Source organism: Denticeps clupeoides, chromosome 3 (assembly GCF_900700375.1).
Source record: "Denticeps clupeoides chromosome 3, fDenClu1.1, whole genome shotgun sequence".
Classification (NCBI taxonomy): Eukaryota; Metazoa; Chordata; class Actinopteri; order Clupeiformes; family Denticipitidae; genus Denticeps; species Denticeps clupeoides.
In genome coordinates this window covers 17,276,196-17,300,520 of record NC_041709.1, presented here as the reverse complement: position 1 = coordinate 17,300,520, position 24,325 = coordinate 17,276,196, and the positions used below count along the sequence as shown (strand labels likewise).

At 41.4% G+C, this 24,325-nt stretch overlaps 3 protein-coding genes across 6 annotated transcripts; all 3 read left to right on the top strand.

Moving 5' to 3' along the window:
• Positions 1–1,627: 1,627 nt before the first annotated feature.
• Positions 1,628–5,611, top strand: LOC114785323 (keratin, type I cytoskeletal 42-like). Its single transcript, XM_028971420.1, has 9 exons — positions 1,628–1,938; positions 2,073–2,201; positions 2,914–2,996; positions 3,138–3,294; positions 3,734–3,895; positions 4,104–4,229; positions 4,305–4,528; positions 5,023–5,111; positions 5,217–5,611. Exons 1-9 carry the CDS (start codon positions 1,756–1,758, stop codon positions 5,324–5,326), a joined length of 1,263 nt encoding a protein of 420 aa, XP_028827253.1. The 5' UTR covers positions 1,628–1,755; the 3' UTR covers positions 5,327–5,611.
• Positions 5,612–7,458: 1,847 nt separating this feature from the next.
• Positions 7,459–13,245, top strand: LOC114786459 (zinc finger protein OZF-like). 4 transcript variants are annotated; one of them, XM_028973599.1, is made up of 3 exons: positions 7,459–7,586; positions 8,875–9,088; positions 10,422–13,245. In XM_028973599.1, exons 2-3 carry the CDS (start codon positions 8,917–8,919, stop codon positions 11,621–11,623), a joined length of 1,374 nt encoding a protein of 457 aa, XP_028829432.1. In that variant the 5' UTR covers positions 7,459–7,586; positions 8,875–8,916; the 3' UTR covers positions 11,624–13,245. The 4 variants fall into 4 exon arrangements, with proteins under 4 accessions (XP_028829432.1, XP_028829429.1, XP_028829430.1 ...); XM_028973596.1 differs by lacking the exon at positions 7,459–7,586 and adding an exon at positions 7,718–7,908; XM_028973597.1 differs by lacking the exon at positions 7,459–7,586 and adding an exon at positions 7,718–7,912.
• Positions 13,246–20,560: 7,315 nt separating this feature from the next.
• Positions 20,561–22,897, top strand: LOC114785968 (keratin, type I cytoskeletal 50 kDa-like). Its single transcript, XM_028972627.1, has 7 exons — positions 20,561–21,144; positions 21,302–21,384; positions 21,507–21,663; positions 21,813–21,974; positions 22,069–22,194; positions 22,304–22,524; positions 22,648–22,897. Exons 1-7 carry the CDS (start codon positions 20,620–20,622, stop codon positions 22,817–22,819), a joined length of 1,446 nt encoding a protein of 481 aa, XP_028828460.1. The 5' UTR covers positions 20,561–20,619; the 3' UTR covers positions 22,820–22,897.
• Positions 22,898–24,325: the final 1,428 nt, after the last annotated feature.

Genomic DNA, 24,325 nt, shown 5'->3' with positions numbered 1-24,325 from the left:
CAATGAGCTGGCAGTGAGTAGGGGGTCTGATGTTTGTTTGTAGGCCGCCCTGAGTTCTCCGCCGCGTGATCCCAGGCCCGGTGAATGAGGACCTAGGTGTTGTGGAGCTGGCAGAGCTTAAGGTCGCCTCAGTAGGGAACCAGACCGGGCGGTGTCATGTAAATGCCTATAAGGGGGGCTGGTGGCTGATGAAACCTGCTGGTTCCTGGCTAATTCAGCAAGAACGAGGTAAGTGCACCAGCAGAAGGGACGGGCCGTAGTAGCAGCATAGATATTTTTCAGTCTCCTGGTTAATGCGTTCAATCTGCTTGTTGAACTCGTAAGTGGCAACTTGATGTCAGGCTCATTGCCCCACATACCACCCTCCCCACCCCCTGCCACATGGGCGTCTGCCAAATGCCTTTAATGTAAATGTAAATGGTGGAAATTGCCTTGGTTGCACATTGTGGCCGGTAGGTACTACTAAATAATTTTAAAATTATTTAAAAACAAATCAAAAACAGGGAAAAGGCCTTCAGAATGAAACCAAACGGGTTTAGACAGACAATTACTTATATATGAGTGGCGGTGAAGGGTATTGCAGGGTCTGATTGGGGCGGACAGGCGAAGGTGATGAAAATAATTGGACCTGAGTCAGGAGACCGGTGAGGGCAGACAGGGCAGATGGGCTAAGGGCGTGACAACATTTTTTGCCATTTAAGCGTTGCAAATACGCAGTACACCCACATCAGGTAGGAATCCGGGTTGTGCAGCACTTTCATCTTGAAGGACAGCTCATGACGGGAAAATGATTGCTTTAATTGCTGCATTCAGAAAAACAGTTTAGCAGATTATCAGCATGCCGTGGGGGGGGGAGTCTTTACAACCTTGCGTGCAAAAACTGTTGTGCTCTGCGGCAGGTAAGCTGTGTCTGTGCTAACAGTTTTTGTAAGGCATTCATTGGAAATGCTTTGTGTTTATTCATGCTTTGCCAAGATATGTTTCTACAGTGTGTGAAACTCTCGACTCCTTTTCATCCATTCACATCAGCTAGGCCGTGGTATTAAACTTGGATTAGAGGAGAAAATGCTATTTGCTGACTACATGCAGTTGCCTTCACATAAGAAGTCATAATGGATATATCTGTCCTGTGAGTTGAAAGGACTTCTGCCATCTGTCAGGCACCCAGTGATGCCCCAAGTTTTTAGCATTCAGCAAGCAAGCATAGGAGCAAGCTGTGTAGACAGACAAGCTTGAGCAAGCTCGAATGTTCACACTGAACAATGCAGAGAGGAGATAATGTTAGGCTAAAAGTAAAAGATCATTCATGAAGATTACAATTTTATGCAAACAGTTGCAATAGTCATGTAAAATTTACACCAGCTCTAATGCCAGTTGGGTGGTAGTAGCCAAATCATCTGCCTGCTGCTCCTAAAATCACTTATCATTGTATGGCTGAAATACATTTTTTAAATGCCAAATACCACATAGTAGATAGATAGACACAGATTATTATGAGAATGTAACTACAACCTTTTCAAGCATGCAACACAATCTTAAACTGAGATATGTCTTATGCTTCTCTGGCCAAATAATGTCTGCTTGAGGACCGTGTAGGTGTAACCTTTACATAAGGATTAGTATTTTTTTTTTGCCACTGGCAACCTGTTGTCAAGTGTCCTGCCCAGGTATGTAGCGCTATTTAAGCAACAGAAACGGCAGGATTGTCTCCAGATGGTCTTCCCCTGAGTACGGCTCTCCTCGTCTCTTCTCGCCATGTCTGTGAGGGTCAACAGACAGGGCTCCCGCAGTGGCACGTCAGGTGCATGGGGACGGGATGCGTGCAGCTACAGGACACACTCATTCCCTGCTTCTTCAGTTACTGATGCAGCGCTGACCACCAATGAGAAGCTGACCATGCAAAATCTTAATGACCGCCTGGCCACTTATCTTGAAAAGGTGTGTTTCTGCAAGCATCGAGTTATCATTTTTAAACATGTTTTTACGTCATTTTTACATGACATGTTCCTTTGAAATGAATAATTGTTGTTGTTGTAATTAATTATTTCTCCTGTTTCTAATGTTACTGTAAGGTGAGGACTTTAGAAGCTGCAAATAATCATCTGGAGCTGAAGATCAAAGAGTTCTTCCAGAATCGCAGTCCAGTCCACAACAAGGATCTGAGTGCCTACCGTGCCACCTCCGAGGATCTCATCAAGCAGGTCTGTACTGCAGTGGGGAGATTTGGTGACGTCCCACTCTAACCCATAGTCTCAGCCTTTATTGCAGCACTTAGGTTATAAAGATAATAACATAACCAGGAACTTTTTATCAGCAAATGTTTGTATTGTTGAATTTGATCTAAAATTGTATTGTTGGAAAAAGGTTATCAGGATTTCCCCACAAATGTTCCGTGAAATTTGTTCTTCAGATTTTACCACCTGAAATATATTTTTATTCAACATGTAACTATGGAATCGCTAATTTTCTAATTTGCACGGGCTGTCATTACAAACATTAAATCAGAATGTACATGACAGCAGATGTTGAACATTATACAAGCCAGGCTGGACTTTCCAGTATTTCATGTAATTACATAGGTCGTACACAATTGTTGTAAAATATTGGATAATTTTGGTAGAATTTGGCAGGAAAAGAATCACACCTGTTTTTTTCAGTCATGATATTGGTGAGAGGAGCATGTTGCATAACTTATTGTTAATTGTTATGTAATTGTTAATTGTTAATTAATGGGTAAGGCTCTTTCCTTGCACTTATGTCATACGTAATAATACATTATTGTTATTAAAAGCTTATGGTGCATTTTATATTCACCCATATATTTATGACAAATCAAGCCAATCAACACTTTTCAACGAACCATGCTGAAAATCAGAAGGTGTTTCCTAATAGCCCTACTTCTGTCTTTTAAAGATCTTGGAGAATTTAAAAGATAACTCACAGACAACCTTGCAGATTGACAATGCTAGACTTGCTGGTGGGGACTACCAGAAGAAGTGAGTCACCTGTTTGGATTATTGTCTAGGCTCTTATAAATGATACCAATATGCATATGTTATGTAATACTATATTATAAACATACTTCATATATAATGATTTAGACAAGTGAGGGCCAGTGTTTATATCACATTCAACAGGTATGAGAATGAAATGAACATGCGACTTGCAACCGAAGCTGATGTCACCCATCTCAAGCGTGTTCAGTCTGACCTTCAGCTGTCCTGCACAGATCTGGAGCTTCAGCTAAAGGGGCTCAACGAGGAGCTTGTCTTCCTAAAACGTGACCATCAACAGGTGACATAGAAAAACTAAAAATTAATAAAATAAATAAACAAAGAATATATAGATCACATTCTGACATCACATACTATTGAGTTTTGAAAGCATTTAGGTGAATGAAATGAAACAGCCCACAAAATTCTTTGTTTAATAGATGCAGCTGGATCTGGGTTACCTTGACACAATAGAAGAAACTGTTTTATATTACCGTTTTATATTTATAGTTGGGTGTTAATGTGTATACTGCATGCATGGCAAAACAATGCTTCCTTTACTCGAGAAACAGAACCAAATACTTGGGACTACAGGATCATGCAGCTTTGGCGCCATCTACTGGTTCAAACTTTGACTATTGAAAAGTTTGACTTTTGGTTCTTAATTTTAATTTTTATATGGAGAAATGCCTCCACTGCAGAAATATAGATATTTTTTTGTCCTTTCTCATCCTCTACAGGAACTTCAGATGCTCAGAGACCAGCAGTGCGGCTCTGTTGATGTGCAGGTTGAAGCCGGGGCCTCAGTAGATCTCAACAAAGTGCTGCAGGACATGAGGGAGCAGTATGAAACAGTCATCCAAAGGAACCGGCGCGATGCTGAGCTATGGTTTCAGGGAAAAGTAAGATGGGTGGGGCTGGGGGACAGTGGCATTGACAAAATTTTTCCCAAATTTACCAATTGATTTGCTGGATGTCATGGTAATTGAAATGCTTCATTTAAGTGTGTGTCTTTTAAAAGTCTCACAAACTGAATACATTTTTTTTTATTCAGACAGATTTTTGTGAAAATAGGGCCCTTGACCCCATTTGTGTGGATCTGTTGGGTAGGTCGAGATTTTGCAAAGAGAAATGGTCACGAATACCACGGATATCAAGACATCCAAGACGGAGCTGAGCGACTTAAACAGGTCCCACCGAAACTTGGAAATTGAGCTGCAGGGATCACACACACTGGTGCGACTCCTCAGACCACCCAGACATCTTCTGACTTTGGGTTTGAGTTTAATTTATATGTGATTCCTGTTTTAGAAGGAGCACCTGGAGCAGCAGATGGGAGATGTGCAAGGCCGCTACGGAGCGCAGCTCGCCCTGCTGCAGCAGCGTGTGGACGCCCTGCAGGCAGAGCTTCAGCAGCTCAGCGGCAGCATCCGTCAGCAGGCATCTGAATACCAGCTCCTCCTGGACATCAAGATGAGGCTGCAGCTGGAGATCGCCGAGTACCGCAGGCTTCTGGAGGGGGAGGGCTTCATGAGGTTGGTGTTTGGCTGCAGTTTCTGGTGACACCTAATAGTATTTTAGATTCATTTGGTACACACTTAGGCAACTACCCACTTAAGGCCTTTTTGCAAGCGTCCAAATAATTATATTATGGAAACATTACGCATATTGTTCATGTTTATGCATGTTTGAACAAACGTGGAAATGCAACAACCCGGTACTGTTGTAGTCAAGACCGCCTAAACCGAGACTGGAGGGTATCAAGACAAGACAGAGACCAAATAGTATTAAGACCAAGACAAGACAGAGACCAAATAGTGTTGAGACCAAGACAAGTGTCAAGAGACCAAATAGTGTCAAGACCAAATAGAGTCGAGAGCAGGACAAGACAGAGACCAAGTACTGTGTCGAAACCAAATAGAGTCAAGACCAAGACAAGAACAAGACCACAAAAAATACAAAAATCAAGACTACAACACTACAACCCAAGATGATTTGAACCATTGTGAGACACTGTGTTTTTCCATAGCTCTTCAAATAATACTGGCTTGGAGACAACAATGGAGACAACCACCATGAACCAGACTTCTACTAAGGAAATTGAGGAAGAAGAAGATGGTAAGTTTGTGTCCAACCATTTCATTCATTTGAATACAACTCCATTTTGAAATGAATCTTTCTGCTTATTTAATTTTTTTTTTATTCTTTGTTCTTCTACCATAGAGCACAACCCACACAGACAGAGGAGAGTAAAAATCATTGTGGAGGAGATGGTGGATGGAGTGGTGGTGTCCTCTTCAGTTGATGAGAGGGTCCAGGAAGTGGCTGCATGAAATCTTAAATCTCATTAACTTTAGGCAGCATTTTTACATGAAAATGATTATGAATTGTAATTAATTTTAAAGCTACAACTGCATAATTTGATTGTAAAAGTTATTAAGCCAGAAATGCTTTCACTATATGCGTAATGTCATGTATTATGAATGGGGTCTCAGTACAATATTCAGTAATAATTGCTCCCTTTGTTAAATATTGTATTACAGTGCAGATCACCCTATAGTTAATTTTTATTATCCTGTTTTTTCTTCCTAGTCTAACATTAAAGTCTTAAGCAGACACCTTACATGACCTTCATCAAATCTGGCATGGTGATAGGGCTACGTGTGATTAGCCCTATAATGCCACCAATGGGTAACGATTGTGTTCCTTGGATCAGGTTCAGCCAACTGGCTTTCCACCATATTTGAAAGTATGTAAAAGCTTAAACACATTTAATGGGTCATACAGATATTCCTCAAACCCTAAGCCTTACGTTTTCAAAAGTGTTTGTCGGTCAAATCACAGATTATGATATTCGTCTGTGAGTTCTTTATCTTTAGTGCAAAAGCTTGTACAAGAAGAGATTTACATTTAACAACGGCAGTAATTACTGACCAGCCCAAGTGAATATGTTACAGGATAGGAAATTTTGTATCTAATATTTGTCACCCCATGATCTTCCTGGCTATTTTCTTTTTCATTCGCCATTCTATTTAAAAGTTACACATTACACAACAGCATACTAAATAATAAAAAAAAAGGATTCTAGGTGGGTTCATCTGTGACTTTACATCTGGCTGGACTTCTGCTGCGTGTTTTTTTTCCCGTGACTTCATCAAAACAACAATTTGCGTCACCAACAGCAGCTAGGGCCAGTGGTGCAATGGCTAACGTGTCTGACTATGGCTCAGAAGATTCTAGGTTCGACTCATGGAGGAGGTTGGTTATTGTACTTGACAGGTGTGAGGAGTAGTGACCTTGCAGTACACATTTGTGTCTTTTTGGAGAAGTAGCTTTGGAGTGATCCCTGAAGTGTGTGTGTCATTTTTATTGTTTTATTCCTGATGTTTTCATTGCGTTTGTACTAAAATACACTAATAACAATAAGTTAGGGATATTGTTATTTACATGAGTGCTTTTAACAACCCTGATGCTGCAAGGTGACCCGCCACTCTGCATGACCATTGCTGCATTGTCGAGGTCACATGGTCTTGTGCCCAATGCAAACGTTCACGGCGGTGTCTTGGTGTCAGTGGAGTCACCTCCAACGGTCATCTGGCATTCAAGCCAAAGTGGTGGAGTTGGTTGCGAATGGTTTGTCTCGAAACCCTAGTACCCCTCGCATCTCGTAAATGGGCCTGGAGCTGTGTGGCAGTTGCATAACGATGTCTGAGTGGATGGGTCCAAAGGTGCTGGTCATCATTGCGATCTGTCACTCGTGGGGCTCCACTCCTGGTGCTGTCATGAACTCTGCCAGTAGTTTTATGGTTTTGATGCAAGTCTGCTGATGACAGTTTGAGACACACCAAGTTCACAAGCAACATCTGACTACCTGCTACCGACCCGAAGGTGCGCCATGGCCAGGTGGCGCTGCTCTTCCGTTAAGTGATGTGTTCATATATGATTATGTTTGAATGATTAACTTGGAATGACTTACTGACAGTACCAGCTTTTGGTCTCTTGGTATTGCCCCCAATATAAGGCAAACCTGTACACAATGAAACCATTACATGGAAAACACAAAATGAGGTGTGTCTATCTCTCCAATACAATTGCCTCCTGAAGTGAAACAAACACCGTATGTATGACATCCACACACGTGTGAGTGTGTGTTTGAATATATAAACACACCAGAGGACACAGTGTGGACTCAGGTTTGAGCGTCAGTCAAGTCTTAGAATGCATCAGAATAGACATGCTGGAAACCAGCCTTAAATGTGCATGGTTTGTTCTAAAGGCTTTTTGGCATCTACTGACCTCTGAATACATTTGAAAGTCCATACCAGGGAGAGACCGTACATCCGCTCCCACTGTGGAAAGAGTGGGATCTGTGGGAAAGACCTTCTCCCTGTCTGAAAATCTGAAGAAACACAAGAACACACACTGGAGAAAAAGCCATCAATGTGTACAGCATCAAGCTAATTTTTTATTTTTTTTTGCATTTCTCACAGCTTAAAAGACACAAGTTAAAACCTAGTGGGGTTGGTGATGTGATCGAGATTATGGTCTTTGAAGTCGGAATCCTGATTCACAGCAACATGGAACATCTGCTAGGTATGGCTTTATCCAGGTTAATTTGGAAAAAAGTTTTCGAAACTTTGATCATGAATGCGAATAAATAACAGCACGTGTTCAGAATGACGTGGGGGCGTGGCCACGTTTGAGCGAACGCGCATGACGTCACGCCCGGCCGGGAATGCGGACGTAACTTCCTGATGATGCCGCTAGAAGCTGCCCGCTGGCCGTGTGTTCGCTTCGCTTGGGCCGGATGGATTAGAGACAGAAGAAGTAGATACCCTGTCTGGCGCCGAATAAACCCTGAACTGGACCACTGTTGGCTGGATTTTTTTTGTTTTTTTTGTGTCACCAGCCTGTCGTGAGTGCGTCTCCGCTTCCTTCTGCACGTTGTCGCTCCCCGCGTGTTTTTGTGCTAAAATGATCAGAAGGACTTTTCCGTTTCGGTCCACGTACAGTGGAATGGCGTCATGTAGCCGACAAACGATGCGCAGAGCCGTGTTTAATGTGAACATTTCATGCTGAGAGCCGCGGTCATGCAACATTGCTGTCCTCCGATCAATAACGCCGATAAACGAAGCATCTTAACATTAGACTCTGCGACGATAACATCCCAGACGACTTGAACGAATAGTATCGCGTAATAATGCGTGCGTGGGATTACAAAAAATGGCACGTATGTCGAAAGATTTGTTCTTGTTTACTGTGATGTTACTTGGGAAGAATTAGGAATGAAAGTAGACTCGGGGCCAGCTCCACTCGCCTAAAACACGCCCCCGTGGTGGAAATAAGCGAGTTTTCGCGTGTTCGGTGCAACAGGTGGGTGCAACATTTACCTGTGCACGGCCCCTGAAGTTCAGTAAAAATAAAAGGGGGAATTGGGTGGGGTTGCACCCCAAACGTTCCGTGCAACATTAGTCAGGCTGCCTTATTTGCCAGTCTGTAAAAAAAATCTCACACACTTAAGTTCATGGAAGAATTTAAATAGTCCTTTTTTACATAAAATATGTGGAAGTCCTTCACACTGGAGCCCATTCCTTCCTCAGCACTATCAAATGAACGAAATGAAGCAATGTACATTTGAATAATTTTAAAGCTGATTCAGAGGACACGTCTTTCAAACGTCCTTGACAGCCCTATGAAATTTGGAGATTAAAATTTAACTCATCTAGAGTCTCACGTCATGATGCTTCTAATAAGCATAATGCACTTGAATCTCATATACATTTTGCTCCATCCCATTAAACGGCATCTAAAAAAAAGTTCTTTGCCTTTTTGTGGAGGAGGGTTTACTGAGCTGCTCTCATGCTGTGTTTCCTCATTGCAGATAACTCAAAATAACTGAAGCCCCCAGTCTCAGGTTCAAAACATGGATCCCAGCCTGTCTCTGTTATCTACTAATGTGAGTCGTGTAGACCACAATACCACACATGTTCCAATGAAGGTGTCTACATATATCCTTATACCCCTGGACTGTGGTAAAACAATGGGACAAAAAGGAACTGACGAGCAGAAAGATTTGGATTGCTTGCTCTCCTCAGGTGAGTGAAGACTAAATCAGATCCCAGACTGTAAACTCAGCTAGTAGAGCTGTTTTAGGCCCGGCAAGCACTAGCTTTTTAAAAAAGAGCCTGTTTACAGTTGCCATTGCAACTATGGAAATACTATTTTACCTGTGCTCTCAGAAGAGCATCTTCATACTAGCGCTTAGAGATATACTAAATATAACAATGTCCTGTGAAAGGAAAGACTATTTACACTGATTTGCAAAAAATAAATATTGCTAGACTTCCACATGTACAAATGCAGTTAGAGCTGCAATGTTTGTATGAAAGATTCAATATAAATAAAATAATGATAATTATACATTTACAGCATTTGTCAGACACCCTTATCCAGAGGAACTTACCATCAGTAGTTACAGGGACAGTCCCCCCTGGAGACACTTGCTTAGGGACACAATGGTAGTAAGTGGGGTTTGAATCTGCGACTTTGTGGTCTTTTGGTTCACAGGCAAGTGTGTTACCTACTAGGCTACTGAAATATATTTCTAATCAAGATATTTTTTTTACAAGAAATGGTTAATTTTATTTAACAGCTTTTGTAATAATGTTTCAGTGCAAAACGAAACTGTCAAAAAGTATTCTAATATTCAAAGCTTGGTAAAGCCCATTGAGTCCATTTTTCCAAAGACATAAGTGTTGTCGCCTTGTCATATGAGCTTCACCTGTGACTAATAACGGATGAATTAGGTGTCAGGTTTCTATAAAAAGACCCCCAGTCCACTAGACCTTCACATCAACTGCAACTAGACCTCTGCAAACGTGTCTAATATTCACCCTGAGACTAAAGTGTTGATTATCATGAGGCTGAAGACCAGATCCACTGTTGATGTGGCAGACACCTTCAATGTGTCTCAGTGTCAAGTACAGAGAATAAAAAAAGATTTGAAGAGACTGGTTTTTGACAAGCCCAGGTCAGGCAGACAACTGCTCGAGAGGACCGTTTGTTGGCTCGAAAATGCAGCCCAGCCCATTTTCCACAGCAGCAGAGCTCTACGAGACCTGGTCACCTGAAGTCCCTGTGTCAACCAGAACAGTTTGTCGGATTCTGTCTCAAATCAGTGCCCTGAAGCAGCACTAAACAAAAGATCATTGAAAAAACGTGTGGCATTTGCCAAGGTAGGGTAGGGTTGGTAGGGTTTTAGCTTTTCATATGAGCTATTTTTAACACCAATTGATTATATAAAAGTCAGGTTAATAGCAGGTGTTTCTACAAAATAGATAAGGGACAAGACTTCTGTCAGGGACTGTAGTAACTTCCTACATGATTAAATTGTCATCATTAAAATGCTGTTGTTTCTTCTCTTTACAGTGGACGGGAACAAAGCCGTCGAAAGTGGGCGTCATATTGAAACAGAAGAGAAGCTGTTCCAGTGTGAGCAGTGTGGTAAGAGTTTCACCCAAGTGTCTTACCTTAAAAGACACCAGAAGAGGCATACAGCAGAGAAGCCCTACCAGTGTGTGCAGTGTGGGCTGAGCTTTTCGCAAGCATCTCTCCTCAAAAGGCACCAGAGAAGACATACCGGCGACAAGCCGTTCCTCTGCATTCTTTGCTCTAAATGTTTCACAACGTTGAGCGAGCTCAAACGTCACCAGAGGGTGCACACTGGCGAGAAGCCCTACCACTGTTCGCAATGCGGCATACGGTTTTCACAGGCGTCGAACCTCAAAACGCACCAGCGGACGCACACCGGAGAGAAGCCCTACCAGTGTTCACAGTGTGGCATGAGTTTCACAAACTCCTCGCACCTCAAAGCGCACCAGAGGATCCATGCCGGAGAGAAGCCCTACCGGTGCGTGGAGTGTGGCATCAGCTTCTCGCAAGCGGCAAACCTCAAAATCCACAAGAGGATCCACACGGGCGAGAAGCCCTACCAGTGCCCGCAGTGCGGCATGAGCTTCTCGCGGGCGTCCAACCTCAAAACGCACCAGAGGATACACACCGGCGAGAAGCCGTACACCTGCATGCTTTGCTCCAAGTGCTTCACGGCGTTAAGTGAACTCAAAAGTCACCAAAGGGTCCACACCGGAGAGAAGCCCTACCAGTGTCTGAAGTGTGGCATGCGGTTCTCCCAAGCGTCCAGCCACAAGCGGCACCAGAGGACGCACACCGAAGAGAAGCCGTACCAGTGCGGCCAGTGCGGCAGGAGCTTCTCGCAAGAGTCCTACCTGACCACCCACCAGAGGATTCACACCGGCGAGAAGCCGTACATCTGCACCCTCTGCTACAAAAAGTTCGGCAGGTCCGTGGACCTCAAGGTGCATCAGCGGATCCACACGGGCGAGAAGCCGTACTTCTGCTCCCACTGCGGAAAGACTTTTAAAACGGCGTCGCAGCGTAAAATACACGAAGCGGTGCATTCGGCAGAGAAGGCCTACCAGTGCGAACAGTGCGGCAAGACCTTCTCCCTGCCGGGGTACCTTAAGACACACCAGAGAATACACGCGGTGGGGAAGCCACCACCGCCATCAGGCGCAGAAGGAGGCGACGTGTACTCGGTTACCGTCCCCTAGTACGCACCCGGCGGCACATTCGGCATTTAAGCACTACGGCGCACTTCAGGAAGCTGCTGCGTTTATTACCTCGCGATTATTTTACTGTAACGTGGCGACGCAACGAAGACTAAAAGAAAAAGGGAATGTATTACTCCGTCAGTGCGTTGCATTCTTCTTAAGGACCATTTACAGTACAAAATAAGTACTGTATATGGGATGTAAATGGGATCGGTGCAGTGATCTAGTCTTTTGTCACACACTGAAATGTAAGGGAGCCTTTGCGTTAAAACAGGGTCTCATTTATTAAACTCATACTTAAAGCGCATCTGCGATCAAACGAGTACGTGTGCTAAGAAAATGTCAGATTTTTGAAAACATGCGCACGCACACCTGCATGCAATATACGCATTATTATTATTAATAATAATATTTATTAATTTCTGAAATGGAAATAAATAATGCTTGTGGGTGAAGTAGAAGGTCAAATTTTTTTTTTTTGATGGTCACAGAAGCGGAGTGGCAAACAACAAGAAAGTGGCGACAAGTAACGAATACTGTGAATGAAGTGAGTGCTGCAATCAGGTCGCTGCCCGAAACTGAGGGGAAAAAAAGGGCAGATTTAAAAGTCATCCTAAATATATTGATATGTTTTACTTATATATTCACTGTTCTTAATATGTGACTGAAAAAGTGCAATTAAATATACAAATGTATTACTATTACACGTTTTTGTTCACCCTCTCACTGTTGTATTTTTGAGACCCGAGGAGAGCTCTCAGTCTAGGCTCAATAATTCCTTTATTTTTGCAAGGGGGAGGAGTCTTAACGTATCTGTTATATATGATATATATAATGTATGGTATGTATATATTTATGTATTTATATAACAGATATGTCATTTGAAGTTTTATAACAAATAAGAAATAAGATCCTATAAGAGTGTCAGGCATTGTATAGGTGGAAACTGGTTAACCTTACTTGGCTGCTAGATTATCTGAAGTTTGATGCATCTGCAAAATTGACTGATTTCCCATCTTTGGCCTATGCAGCATCTACCCTGCAGCATCTGGCTTTTAAACTAAAATAAAGATAGTATAAAGAATGTTTTTTTTTTTTTTCCATCACTTCAGAGAAACGATAAAATACACTGCAGATAACCATTATGGAACCACTACTATGTTTTTGTTCAGTTTATCCCTCTCTAAGATGCTGGGTTTTCTTGTGAAAAATGTATGATTATTGTTGAAGAAGTGTTCATTCTGAATGAAATGGTGAATCGGTGAAAGGACTGGGGCGTGGACAGCTCCCAGGCTCCATACCTGATCGCAGGTCTGGGATTTCCATTGTCCTGCTTCTTCTCCCATATTTGCTAATTATCCAAATCAAATTCAGCTATCCTGTCCTGTGCCTGAGTAGCCGATAGTGTACGCTTGTATATCGCTTTTGGATACATGCACTTGTTTTGTGTATTTATTTATTTGGGAAATGTTTTCATTGAGTGATTTATGATGTGGTTCTGTTTGTAACTCTCCGTTATTTATAGAAGAAAAGCATGTGATCAGAAAATGTTTTGTTGAACTATTCATTTTGGTGAAATATCACTGAATAAAATGAGTGATCTGTCCTCACTTCATAGGCAACACAACACTTTCCCTTTAGTCTCAATCTTTTAACACTAACTCATTTTAACTGTAAATAATTTTAAGAAAGTGCTGTTTTCAGGATTCAAAGTGGTTTTGCCATTAAAACGAAACAGCTTACAATTCCTGCACCTCCCAATTAGCCATAAATCTTGAACATATGGGGAAAAAATTTGACTGTGAAGACCAAGATAAATATCATTATGACCACCTCACTGTCAATAAATGATAACCAGAAGATTCTTTGCTACGATGCCAGTGAAGGAAACATGATCAATGTGGTACCAGACATTTGAGAGAAGAATCTACATGCAATAAGTTGTTTAAACACAAGGAGGCGCACTTAGAGAGCATACAGGAAAACATCACACCAGTACCTTATTAGGCTATATTGCTGTATTATTCATTCCTTTATTACATTCAATATGCTGTGATACATTTACAGATAATGGACACTGGCTAAGAGGGTCACAAGCCAAAAACGACAATTTTGGCCCTGTGTATCTGTAAATACTTGTGTTGACTGAACTCTACACATTATTAGTGATAGGTACTTCCACATAATCTGTCACACATCATGACACACTACTAAGGAACCATAGAGGATATGAGATTTTTGAACTGGTAACAGTGGTATGAAATCGAGAGTATGCGTGTTTGGGGCATGACTTGCCCAGTGGCGATTCGCTCTGAAAAATAAGCAGAAAAGATTTCCAGTTTCAGGCTGGAACTTCCTGCTACCCCTTTCCTCAGTGGTCAGTTGGTGTGCGTCATTGTAAGGAGTGTGTCGGCACCATACTGAAAATTCCATCCTGAGGTTATAAACCGATCGATGGAAAAAGCTGACCATGATCAGGGCAAAAAGAACAGTCTGTTCCTAATGCAAACAAGTTGAGCCAACAATGTGGATATCCACACGTAAAGCATACGTCATTTATTCTGAATTATATAATTTGTTTCAGAATTTTTTTCATACTGATTTTATTCTCATAAAAGTTTGTTTTCAAAATATAGAAGCTTCTCTCCTTTATTCAGTTACAACTTCTATTAAATATACTGATAAATGTTTCTAATAAAAAATGACTTTATATTGATGACTGATTGTTGCATGTAACAATCCAAATGATTGCAATAAAGGTATAATGAGTGGAAAACATCTCGCATTCAACAGGTCATGCAATTAGTGGAATAAAAGCTCATAATGATTATTTTGCAATTATGATTGGCAAATTATGGGGAAAATATGGGCTTGTTCACTTCAATTCATTATTTCAATTAGTTTTTAGTGAATGTTATTGCTAGAGTGTGAGAATCACACCCAGTGCCACCAGGGTGTGGTGGGTTGCTCCAGGGCAGCAAACAGCAAAGCAAGAGTGAGCAGGAACTTGCCAACATAAAAGCCTCGTACGGCAGTGAATAATCACACACTTTATGAAAGTGAACCCTCTCAACTGTTTTTATTAATGCAACGATGGAGTATGGGTGTGGTGTTGTCTGTAAATTGGGAGTGGCCTTTATTGTGTGGTTCACAGCAAGTACAAACCTAAAGATAAAATTTCTTTCTCTGCTGAGAAACGTAGAGGTTGTTTCATTGAAATTGAATAAACAAATAAATTCATAAATTCATCACTGAATATACATTGCTTGTAAGCATGGTTTTAAATTTTGTAAGATATATTAAAGTGTTAATGCATGGTTAATTTACTTGATGGATATTTGACATCTTGATATCATTTCAAGTGAAATTTAACTTTTTCTATAGTTTCCTTTGAGCTACTAAATTGAAGTGCTGTCTCTCACACATTGTTGATGAACCATTCTGGCTTAAAATGAAAATATTAAATGTACATTTACATTTACGGCATTTGGCAGACGCCCTTATCCAGAGCGACTTTCAACGTGCTTTCAAGTTACCATCAATACCATAAATTTGGATTGGCAATGTGTGTGACTATCAGATTAAAAGCGACAATTCCATCCAGAATGAGAAGGTTTACCCGAAAACCATTCCAAACTGTGCACTGTAACAAAAACTGATTTAAGTGAACTAACATTTGCCTGCACAGGTATTTATTGGGTGGTACCCAAGTGTAGGCTGACTAGATTCTTTTGTGCTGGAGGCACTCTAAGGCATGCAGAGTTGAGTCATTACCACAGTTGTAGAATATTCTCACAGAAACCACAATCAGTCTCTCATAATGCAGAATACAAGGGATGAAAAGGGATGAAAAGGGATGAATTTGCATGTAACATGTGCTTAACATACAATCAGATTAAGCAAATGTCTGTGAACAAATGCATCCAAAGTAACTCACTCACTTTCCTTAACCACTTAGACCTACTTGTGGTTGTGGCTGCCGGGCGTGGACTCACCCTGGGCGGGGCACCACCCCACCACAGGGCACGCACACAGAAAATGAATTCACACATTCATACCTATGGACATTTGGGTTGCAGGAAGAACCTGGAGGAAACCCACAGAAGTTGTGTGTCAGGGTGGTAGTAGCCTAGTGGGTAACACACTCACTTATGATCCAGAAGGACTCAAAGTTCAAACCCCAAGTAACTACCATGGTGTCCCCGAGCAAGACACTTGCTGAGTTGGTGCAGGGACACTGTGTAAGTCGCTGTGGATAAGGGTAAATGTGTGTCTTTGGAGTAAAAAGAAGTAAGAGTTTAGTGATTGCACAACCTTCCTATTACAATTCTGCTTCATTCACCACTACCCCACAGACTTTCATGAATTTCCTTCAGAAAAGGCATGCAATAAGACGACTCAATGCTCATTAAAAAGCCAATTAAAACAAAAGTAACGATTAATAATGCAAGACAAACAGAAATTGCAATTTTATGACAAGACATTTTGAATGTAATCAGTGCTGCCAAAGATATTTTTGTAAATGTTGGGTATATTCTGTTAAGTAGCAATCCACACAAAATAATGGAGACAGGACAAAAGGACTGCAAAGAATGGCATTGGCAGGAAAATCACACCAAAATAAAACAGATTTTGGGCAAACAAAAAATGTCTGAAAGTTGAGTCATGGCAACTGGACTTTCCTTCTTTAATGTAGAGACGTTTCATTCTGCATACACAGAACTTAGTCAATCTGAGGGAAGTTGGCTTGTGCCCCCAAATTTATCCTCCTGGTTGGTTTCACCTCACTCCTGCCTTGAATTTCTGAGTGATATGGTGAAATATCAAAATATGTTTCAAATTACATCCAGCTCATGCACTCTTGCAAACGGGGTAGCAGACATTGTAGAATGGATTTAATCATAGATAGAGTTATTAAACTAAAATGCTACAATATCTGCTGTGCATTTTTCTCAACTAAAAAACTAGTCTATACGAATGCTGAACTCAAAATGGAGTACTGACAAGCTGCAGACAACATGAGAAATATCAGCCCAGTAAAGTACATAAAATATAAAACTACCCTTCTCCAGTCATACTGAAGCCCTATGAATAACAAGACAGGGACCTTTACAATGTTTGAGATGAGGCTAAGGCAAGGCTGATCTTGTAGTGCTGGCTGGTCATCAAACTAAATAGAACTCTTAAGATATTAAATTCACTCTTTGTACATTCCAGGTGAACGTTGTCTTGGTAACTCACAAGCATGAATGCATCTGTCAGTAAAGTTTTAGAAGCGAGTAGAAAACTTTTCAATGCATGTAATCTGCATGTCAGGTCAGTGTTTGAGTGAATTTGCCAGACGGATTTGAACACTGAAAGAGCAGGCAATTTATTGAAAAGTTTAAGAACATAACCTGCCAGAGGCCTTGCCAGTGCATCCTTGCCAGTAACAATCTGGCCAAAAAGCCATTTTGCTTTTGCTATCAGTAGATCATGAATGCCTGACAAATTACACAAAATCCAAGTTTTTTGCACAGATTTTGCCTTTTAAAGGCTATGATCTTTTGATTGGCTGATTTTATTTTTTGTTTCTTCTTTTCTACATTGGGAATCTACTTACAACCGGGTAACAAATCACCATGAAACGTGAATTCCCCAGGTCTTAAACTTATGTTTCTTTTTACATGATTGACAGTATGTATGTGGAAATGTTTTTGCTTGCAGGAGACGTTTTTGTGATCTTCACAGGCACAGGCTTACATAGCAGATTCCATCCACATCAGCTCTGTGGTTTTCTCATAGCGTTGCTGTACCTGCCAAGTTTACATCTGCTGCAGGGCAAAGACAAGGCGGAGTCTGGCGTAATGTGATTGATCCCTTCATCCAAACCCCTCCTGCTCATGTGACACTAAGGGGCCCCTTGTTTCCTTTTCCTTTATGTTTCTTTTTTTCTTAAGGCCCTTGTGCAGTGTTTAGGTTTACCTTTTTGTAATAAATCCCTATTGCCGAGAATGTCACTCTTCTTTCCTCTTGAGCTCTGAGTCATGACAGTCCAGCAAGACACTTCAAAACCAATGTCAACACAAATCTTAAACGCATTAACCCTAAACTGTTTTCTGATTAATCAGGTAAAATAGTCACCACTGTATTGTTTTCACTGACTGAACATTCAATGAATCAATACGTGGGTTTTGACCATTTATTAGTATGGTAAAGGAATGCCTGCACAGTCATCAGATCTGAATGATCTTCAGCCTCTTAGGCAAAGTAATAAAAGTAAAGTGATTGTTACTTGTGATACACAGCAGCACAGCACATGGTGCACTCAGTGAAATTTGTCCTCTGCATTTAACCCATCACCCCAGTGGGCAGCCATGAAAGGCGCCCGGGGAGCAGTGTGTGGGGATGATGCTTTGCTCAGTGGCACATTGTGATTTGAACCGGCAACCTTCTGATTACAGGGCCACTTCCTTCACTGCTAGGCCACCACTGCCCCAGGTGGAGTGAGTGAGAAAATGTCTCCCTCAGCTTCACATGCCACCAGGCCACTGTTCTGCAAAAAAAGAACATTCTTAAAATCCATCTAGCATGTAAGTAGGACTTTCTGATATGAATAATTGTCTAATTTAGTTTCAGCCCCTGAATATTCTTTAATTTTGTCTACTACAGTATTTCTAAATTGAGGAGTGTCCTTGTTTTTACTAGCACATCCCAAAACCTTCACAATAATATTGATTTCTGTGTACTTTGGAACATGAGTCAAACATTACATTATTAACCAAGTGCTTACGCTTACATGAGGGTCACTAGCCTGTCTTTAAACTTGTCATGTCAAACCAGTGGCTAGTGGACAGTGTCAAGTGAGGGTTGAATGACCTTGCTTTACATGGCACGGCATTCCTGTCTCAAGGGTTCTATGTGAACAGTTTTGATGCAACGGGAGACAAAAACTAGGTCTCTAAATCTGGTATGGAAGGTCTACCCTGAATGCGTTGACTCGCCTTCAACATAGATCTCCTGTTCCATTATTCTGGGGCTCTTGCTGATGATTCAGAACATTTTAACATATCAAGCCTCAGCAAAATAAGCTTGAACCCACTTAACACTCACCAATCCTTGTTCACTTTTTGCGTCTCTGAGCTAAAATTGTCCTTTAATTTCAGGTGGCCTTGTGAAACTGACAGACCTCTATTAACACAAAAAGTTGATCGGCAGTAGTCATGTGAGGCACACAGGCAGCCATGATCATATCACATCATTAATTAGTAACATACAGCATGTTTATAATCTGACTCAGACTAAATGTCAGTATAGAAAGTGTAAAGTTTGGGTTGGCACAACACAACATAAAAAGAACGTCTATGGTCACCAGATATTTGGTGTGTGGATTGAGGAGACATGAACTGGCATGAGCGGGAGATGCGAGTCTGAACAGGCTTCATTTTTTTGTGATAATTCTAGGGTGAATGGAAAGCTGATTGTATGTGGTTGTATGGAAGTTCAGGTGTTAACAGAATTTACCTATAACTGAACTCCACGGAATACTCACAAATACTACTCTGCACCAAGTACAATGTAATTTATTATGAAACTTACTTGAAATTTGAATTATGATTATGATTGGCCTCATTAAAAAACCTAAATTGCTAAACTGGTGAAAGCTGCTCAAGAACAGATCTACACTCCATTAGACACTCCATGTCTACACACCATTTGCATTTATAACTATTCACATCATTTAAGTGAAGTGATGTGATGTGATCCCTCCTTACATGCTCAATATCACTACCTGCCTGGATCAATGTAAGATATGCAGAGAAAGGACTGCAAAGAACGGCATTGGCAGAAAATCACACTAAAATAAAATAGATTTTGGGCTAACAAAAAACATTTCTGAGTGATATGGTGAAATCTCACGTGTTTCAAATTACATCCAGCTCATGCACTCTTGCAAATGGGGTAGCAGACACTGTAAAATGGATTTAATCATAGATAGAGTTATTAAACTAAAATGTTACAATATCTGCTGTTAATTTTTCTCAACTAAAAACTAGTCTGTACGAATGCTGAACTCAAAATGGAGTACTGACAAGTTGCAGACAACATGAGAAATATCAGCCCAGTAAAGTACATAAAATATAAAACTACCCTTCTCCAGTCATACTGAAGCCCTATGAATAACAAGACAGGGACCTTTACAATGTTTGAGATGAGGCTAAGGCAAGGCTGATCTTGTAGTGCTGGCTGGTCATCAAACTAAATAGAACTCTTAAGATATTAAATTCACTCTTTGTACATTCCAGGTGAACGTTGTCTTGGTAACTCACAAGCATGAATGCATCTGTCAGTAAAGTTTTAGAAACGAGTAGAAAACGTCAATGCATGTAATCTGCATGTCAGGTCAGTGTTTGAGTGAATTTGCCAGACGGATTCGAACACTGAAAGAGCAGGTAATTTATTGAAAAGTTTAAGAGCATAACTTGAAGGAGGCCTTGCCAGTAACATTTTGCTTCAGCCATCAGTAGTTCATGAAAGTTTTTGCACATATTTTTTGGTTCTTCTTTTCTGCATTGGGAATGTCTACTTACAACTGAGTAACAAATCACCATGAAATGTGAATTCCTCAGGTCTTAAAATTATGTTCAAGGGTGTATGCATTTTTTGTTTACGTGATTGACAGTTTGTATGTGGTTAATGGAAAGGTTTTTGCTTGCAGGAGAAGTTTTTGTGATCTTCACAGGCACAGACTTGCATAGCAGATTCCAGCCACATCAGCTCTGTGATTTTCTCATAGCGTTGCTGTACCTGCCAAGTTTACATCTGCTGCAGGGCAAAAGATTAGGCGGAGTCTGACGTAATGTGATTGATCCCTTCATCCAAACCCCTCCTGCTCTTGTGCTTCTCCTCCCTCCCTGTGTTGCCTTATAAATAGGCTGGGCTGCCTGAGCCTCTCTACCGCTGTTTCACAGCCACCCTCTTCTACTACTCAGATCAGAACCTCCATTCCAGCAGCCATGAGCTTCACCAACCGCAGCTTCGTCTCGTCGGGCGGTTCCATCAGGGCATCTCCTGCTCTCTCCTCCCGCGTGTCTGTAGTGTCAGGCGGAGCTCCACTCAGTGCCATGCGTGCAGGCAGTGTGTATGGGGGAGCAGGGGGGTCAGGTGTGCGCATCTCAAAAGCCTCCTTTGTTTCAGCTGGTGCAGGTGGTGGTGGTGGAGCTGGCTACGGTTTTGGTGGAGGCTATGGTGGGGGTTTTGGTGGTGGTGCTGGGGGTGGTGCCGGTGGTGGTGGCTTTGGTGGTGGTTTTGGTGGGGGCTTTGGAGGAGCGGACATGGACACGGGCTTTGATGCCAGCGAGAAGGCCACCATGCAGAACCTCAACGATCGGTTGGCTTCATATCTGGATAAAGTGCGCATGCTGGAGAAGGCCAACAGTGAACTAGAGCTGAAAATCCGCCAGTTCCTGGACTCAAAAACTTCCCCCAAAGCAAGAGACTACTCTGCATACGAAGCCACCATCAGCGACCTGCAGAACAAGGTAAAACCCTTCTTGCAACTTAAGGAATAAGAAAAGCAATGCTAAACATCTGAGTTCCCAACAAACTAACAAACTAGACTAAACTAGACCACAGACAAACAAACACCTATACCTGCTCAACTACTAATACCCATTGTCCTGCTCTGCTCTTCCTCAGATCCAGGAAGCCACTCGTGTCAATGGAGGCATCTACCTGAGCATTGACAATGCTAAGCTGGCTGCAGATGACTTCAAGACCAAGTAAGCCGGGCCATTTTCCCACGAATTCACATATATACCAATTTGAAGATTAAAAGAAGAGAAGCCACTTGACCGTTCCACACCTCTTGTCCATAAATGTATACTGTCTGGTGAATATTTAGGTACGAGAACGAGCTGGCCATGCGTCAGTCAGTCGAGGCAGATATAGCTGGGCTGAAGAGACTGCTAGATGAGCTGACCTTAGCAAGGTCAGACCTGGAGATGCAGATTGAGGGCCTGAGAGAAGAACTGGCCTACCTCAAAAAGAACCATGAGGAGGTTTGTGAAAAACCATTTTGTGAAAATTTTCTACCATGTATCTTGTAAAGAACAGGACTTTGAAAGTCGTCCCCCAAAGTCTAGTTGGAATAGTGGTGGATGTTTTATTCTTACCAGATAGTGACTAATACAGGATGCCATGTTCATAGGAGCTGCAGGCCATGCGCACCCAGATGAGTGGACAAGTCCATGTTGAAGTGGATGCTGCTCCGCAGGAGGACCTTAACCGGGTCCTTTCTGAAATCCGTGAGCAGTATGAGTCTGTGGCTGCTAAGAATCGCCGTGATCTGGAAGCCTGGTTCCAAACCAAGGTACATCATGATCCTGCACCATGAAAAGCAATTTCTAACAGTAGGCAAATAAATAAAACAACATAACAGCTTCTGATTGTGTATGGTTTCGCAGTCTGAAACTCTGAACAAGGAGGTAGCAGCCAGCACAGAAACCTTACAGTCTTCCAAATCTGAAATCTCAGAAATCCGAAGAACCCTTCAAGGTCTTGAGATTGAACTGCAATCTCAGCTAAGCATGGTAAGCACCCTCAGCTTTCATTGCTGAAGCTATAGACCACTGTATTTTTTTAAAACACATGTAGTCCAAATAGAATAAATAAAAAACTTTTTTTTTTTTTTTTTTACAGAAAGCCTCTCTGGAAGGCACCCTGGCAGACACAGAGGGCCGTTACTCGATGCAGCTTATGGCACTCCAGGCACAGGTGACTAGTCTGGAAGAGCAGCTGATGCAGCTCCGTGCAGATATGGAGCGCCAGGGCCATGAATACCAGATGCTGCTGGACATCAAGACCAGACTGGAGATGGAGATTGCAGAATACAGGCGGTTGCTGGATGGAGAGAGTAGCGGGTAACCATATCAAACTATTTACATTGTTGTCTAATTGCATGATGTACAATATCTCATACATATCTAACTTTAATCATCTGAATATTAATTGATCTGTTTAAATGCATTCGTCCTTTTTCACAGTGTGAAGGTCTCTGGCTTTGGCTCGGGTTCTGGTTCTGGTTCTGTTTCTAGTTCTGGCTCTGGATCTGGCTCTGGTGCTGGATCTGGCTCTAAAAGTACAGTCAAAGTGAAAACGATCGTGGAGGAGGTGGTTGATGGAAAGGTGGTGTCTTCCAAGACTGAAAATAAGTGAAACTTCGGCTGAATTAAACATGAGACTTTACATGGCACTGGCATTTCAAGAATAAAGAATAAAGAACAATTTGCTGAATGTTTTCTGGCTGTTTGAATTGAATGCATGTTACAGTTTCATTTAATTTTTTTTTTTTTCAAATAATTAAAATAGTTTATGAAACATTGCACTGCACACACTATTATGGAACACTGTAATGAAATAAATCTGCTTAAGCATAATAATATTAATGTCATCAAATAATATAAAAGTTTGGTCAGAGCTTGGGGTTTTAGAACAAAAAATAACCTGCTTCATTAAAAATGTTATATATATGTAAATGTAATATATTACAAACATGTGCTCCATTAAACACTTGGAAATGTGAAGAGTAGGCAGAGTGCTGGTATTCAGCACTAAAGCTAGACAGGCTGGCCGGGTTCTGGTACAAGTCTTATTCAGGGGAGAATACATTTTATTCATTAAGTTCCTGTCCAATATTATTAATCACAGTAATAGTAAAAGTATTCATCACACTTTTTCTTCTTCTCCTTTTGTACACATCTGCAATGTATCATTACAATGTACACATCTCTCATTATTCATGCTGACAGCTTAACTTCAAGAAAATATTTTTATCACTGTATGGAATTAACATGACATTATTAACAGGTTGAAATGTTTCCTTAAGAAATTAATGGTTAAGATTAATTTTAAAAATATGACTCATTCTTACAGCAGTTGTGTCTTTTATCTGCTCAGCAGCCCTCAGTCCCTGTTACAGCCTGTTTTTATTTCAGTGGGCTGGTACATCTGCCACTGGTTTAGCGTAGCTGGGGTTCAGTTTAGGCCATGCTGCCTTGGAGGCTTGCCTTTTTGCAGAACATTGTGTTTCTGTGCTGGCAGAGATTAAACATATAATTAGTCCCATATGATAGGATAATGGGCCTCCCTCATATAAACTGGTAATATGGCTCTGTGTAGTAATTATGTCACCCTAGAGCCCACTGTTCCTTTTAGTGGAAACACTGAGGGCTTTTGCCCATACTCCTCGGTTAAACACAAACTCTTTGTTATCATGAATAAACTCTGTAGGAAAAAGAACCATCTTTTCTCCTGGATACGGGACACACTTTGGCACAGTTTTGGAAAATAATGGAAAGCGGTATTTGATCTAGCTAGAATAAGACATGCTAAGGTTTTGCTTTCTTTCTTTGTACATACAGTAGAGTGGTCTTAAGCCTACCAATTGTATTTTTTATACATATATTTTTAACATTTACATTGCATTTAGTGACATTTTCATAGAACAGGCACCATATACTGTCTTGTATTATAAAGCCCAGCGGTGCCTCAATTTCCTAAGGGTCCTAAGATGCACACCAACCTTACAATAAAAAGTGTACTGGTGCATGCCATTGCTGTGTGGTTAGCTGGCTGTATAGTGGCCTATCAGAAGAGACTCTAGAGGATCACCAGAACAGCTGAGAAGTTGATTGTCTGTCCACTCCCCTCCCTGGACTCCAA

What these genes read in the sequence shown, in the direction of transcription:
- LOC114785968 (XM_028972627.1), top strand. Translation starts at nt 20,620, where the DNA reads ATGAGCTTCACCAACCGCAGCTTCGTCTCGTCGGGCGGTTCCATCAGG. An exon ending in TCAGCGACCTGCAGAACAAG is followed by an intron (nt 21,145 to 21,301) that starts GTAAAACCCTTC and finishes GCTCTTCCTCAG; the next exon opens with ATCCAGGAAGCCACTCGTGT. An exon ending in GCAGATGACTTCAAGACCAA is followed by an intron (nt 21,385 to 21,506) that starts GTAAGCCGGGCC and finishes GTGAATATTTAG; the next exon opens with GTACGAGAACGAGCTGGCCA.
- LOC114785323 (XM_028971420.1), top strand. Translation starts at nt 1,756, where the DNA reads ATGTCTGTGAGGGTCAACAGACAGGGCTCCCGCAGTGGCACGTCAGGT. An exon ending in AGCTATGGTTTCAGGGAAAA is followed by an intron (nt 3,896 to 4,103) that starts GTAAGATGGGTG and finishes TCTGTTGGGTAG; the next exon opens with GTCGAGATTTTGCAAAGAGA. An exon ending in AATTGAGGAAGAAGAAGATG is followed by an intron (nt 5,112 to 5,216) that starts GTAAGTTTGTGT and finishes CTTCTACCATAG; the next exon opens with AGCACAACCCACACAGACAG.
- LOC114786459 (XM_028973599.1), top strand. Translation starts at nt 8,917, where the DNA reads ATGGATCCCAGCCTGTCTCTGTTATCTACTAATGTGAGTCGTGTAGAC. An exon ending in GGATTGCTTGCTCTCCTCAG is followed by an intron (nt 9,089 to 10,421) that starts GTGAGTGAAGAC and finishes TTCTCTTTACAG; the next exon opens with TGGACGGGAACAAAGCCGTC.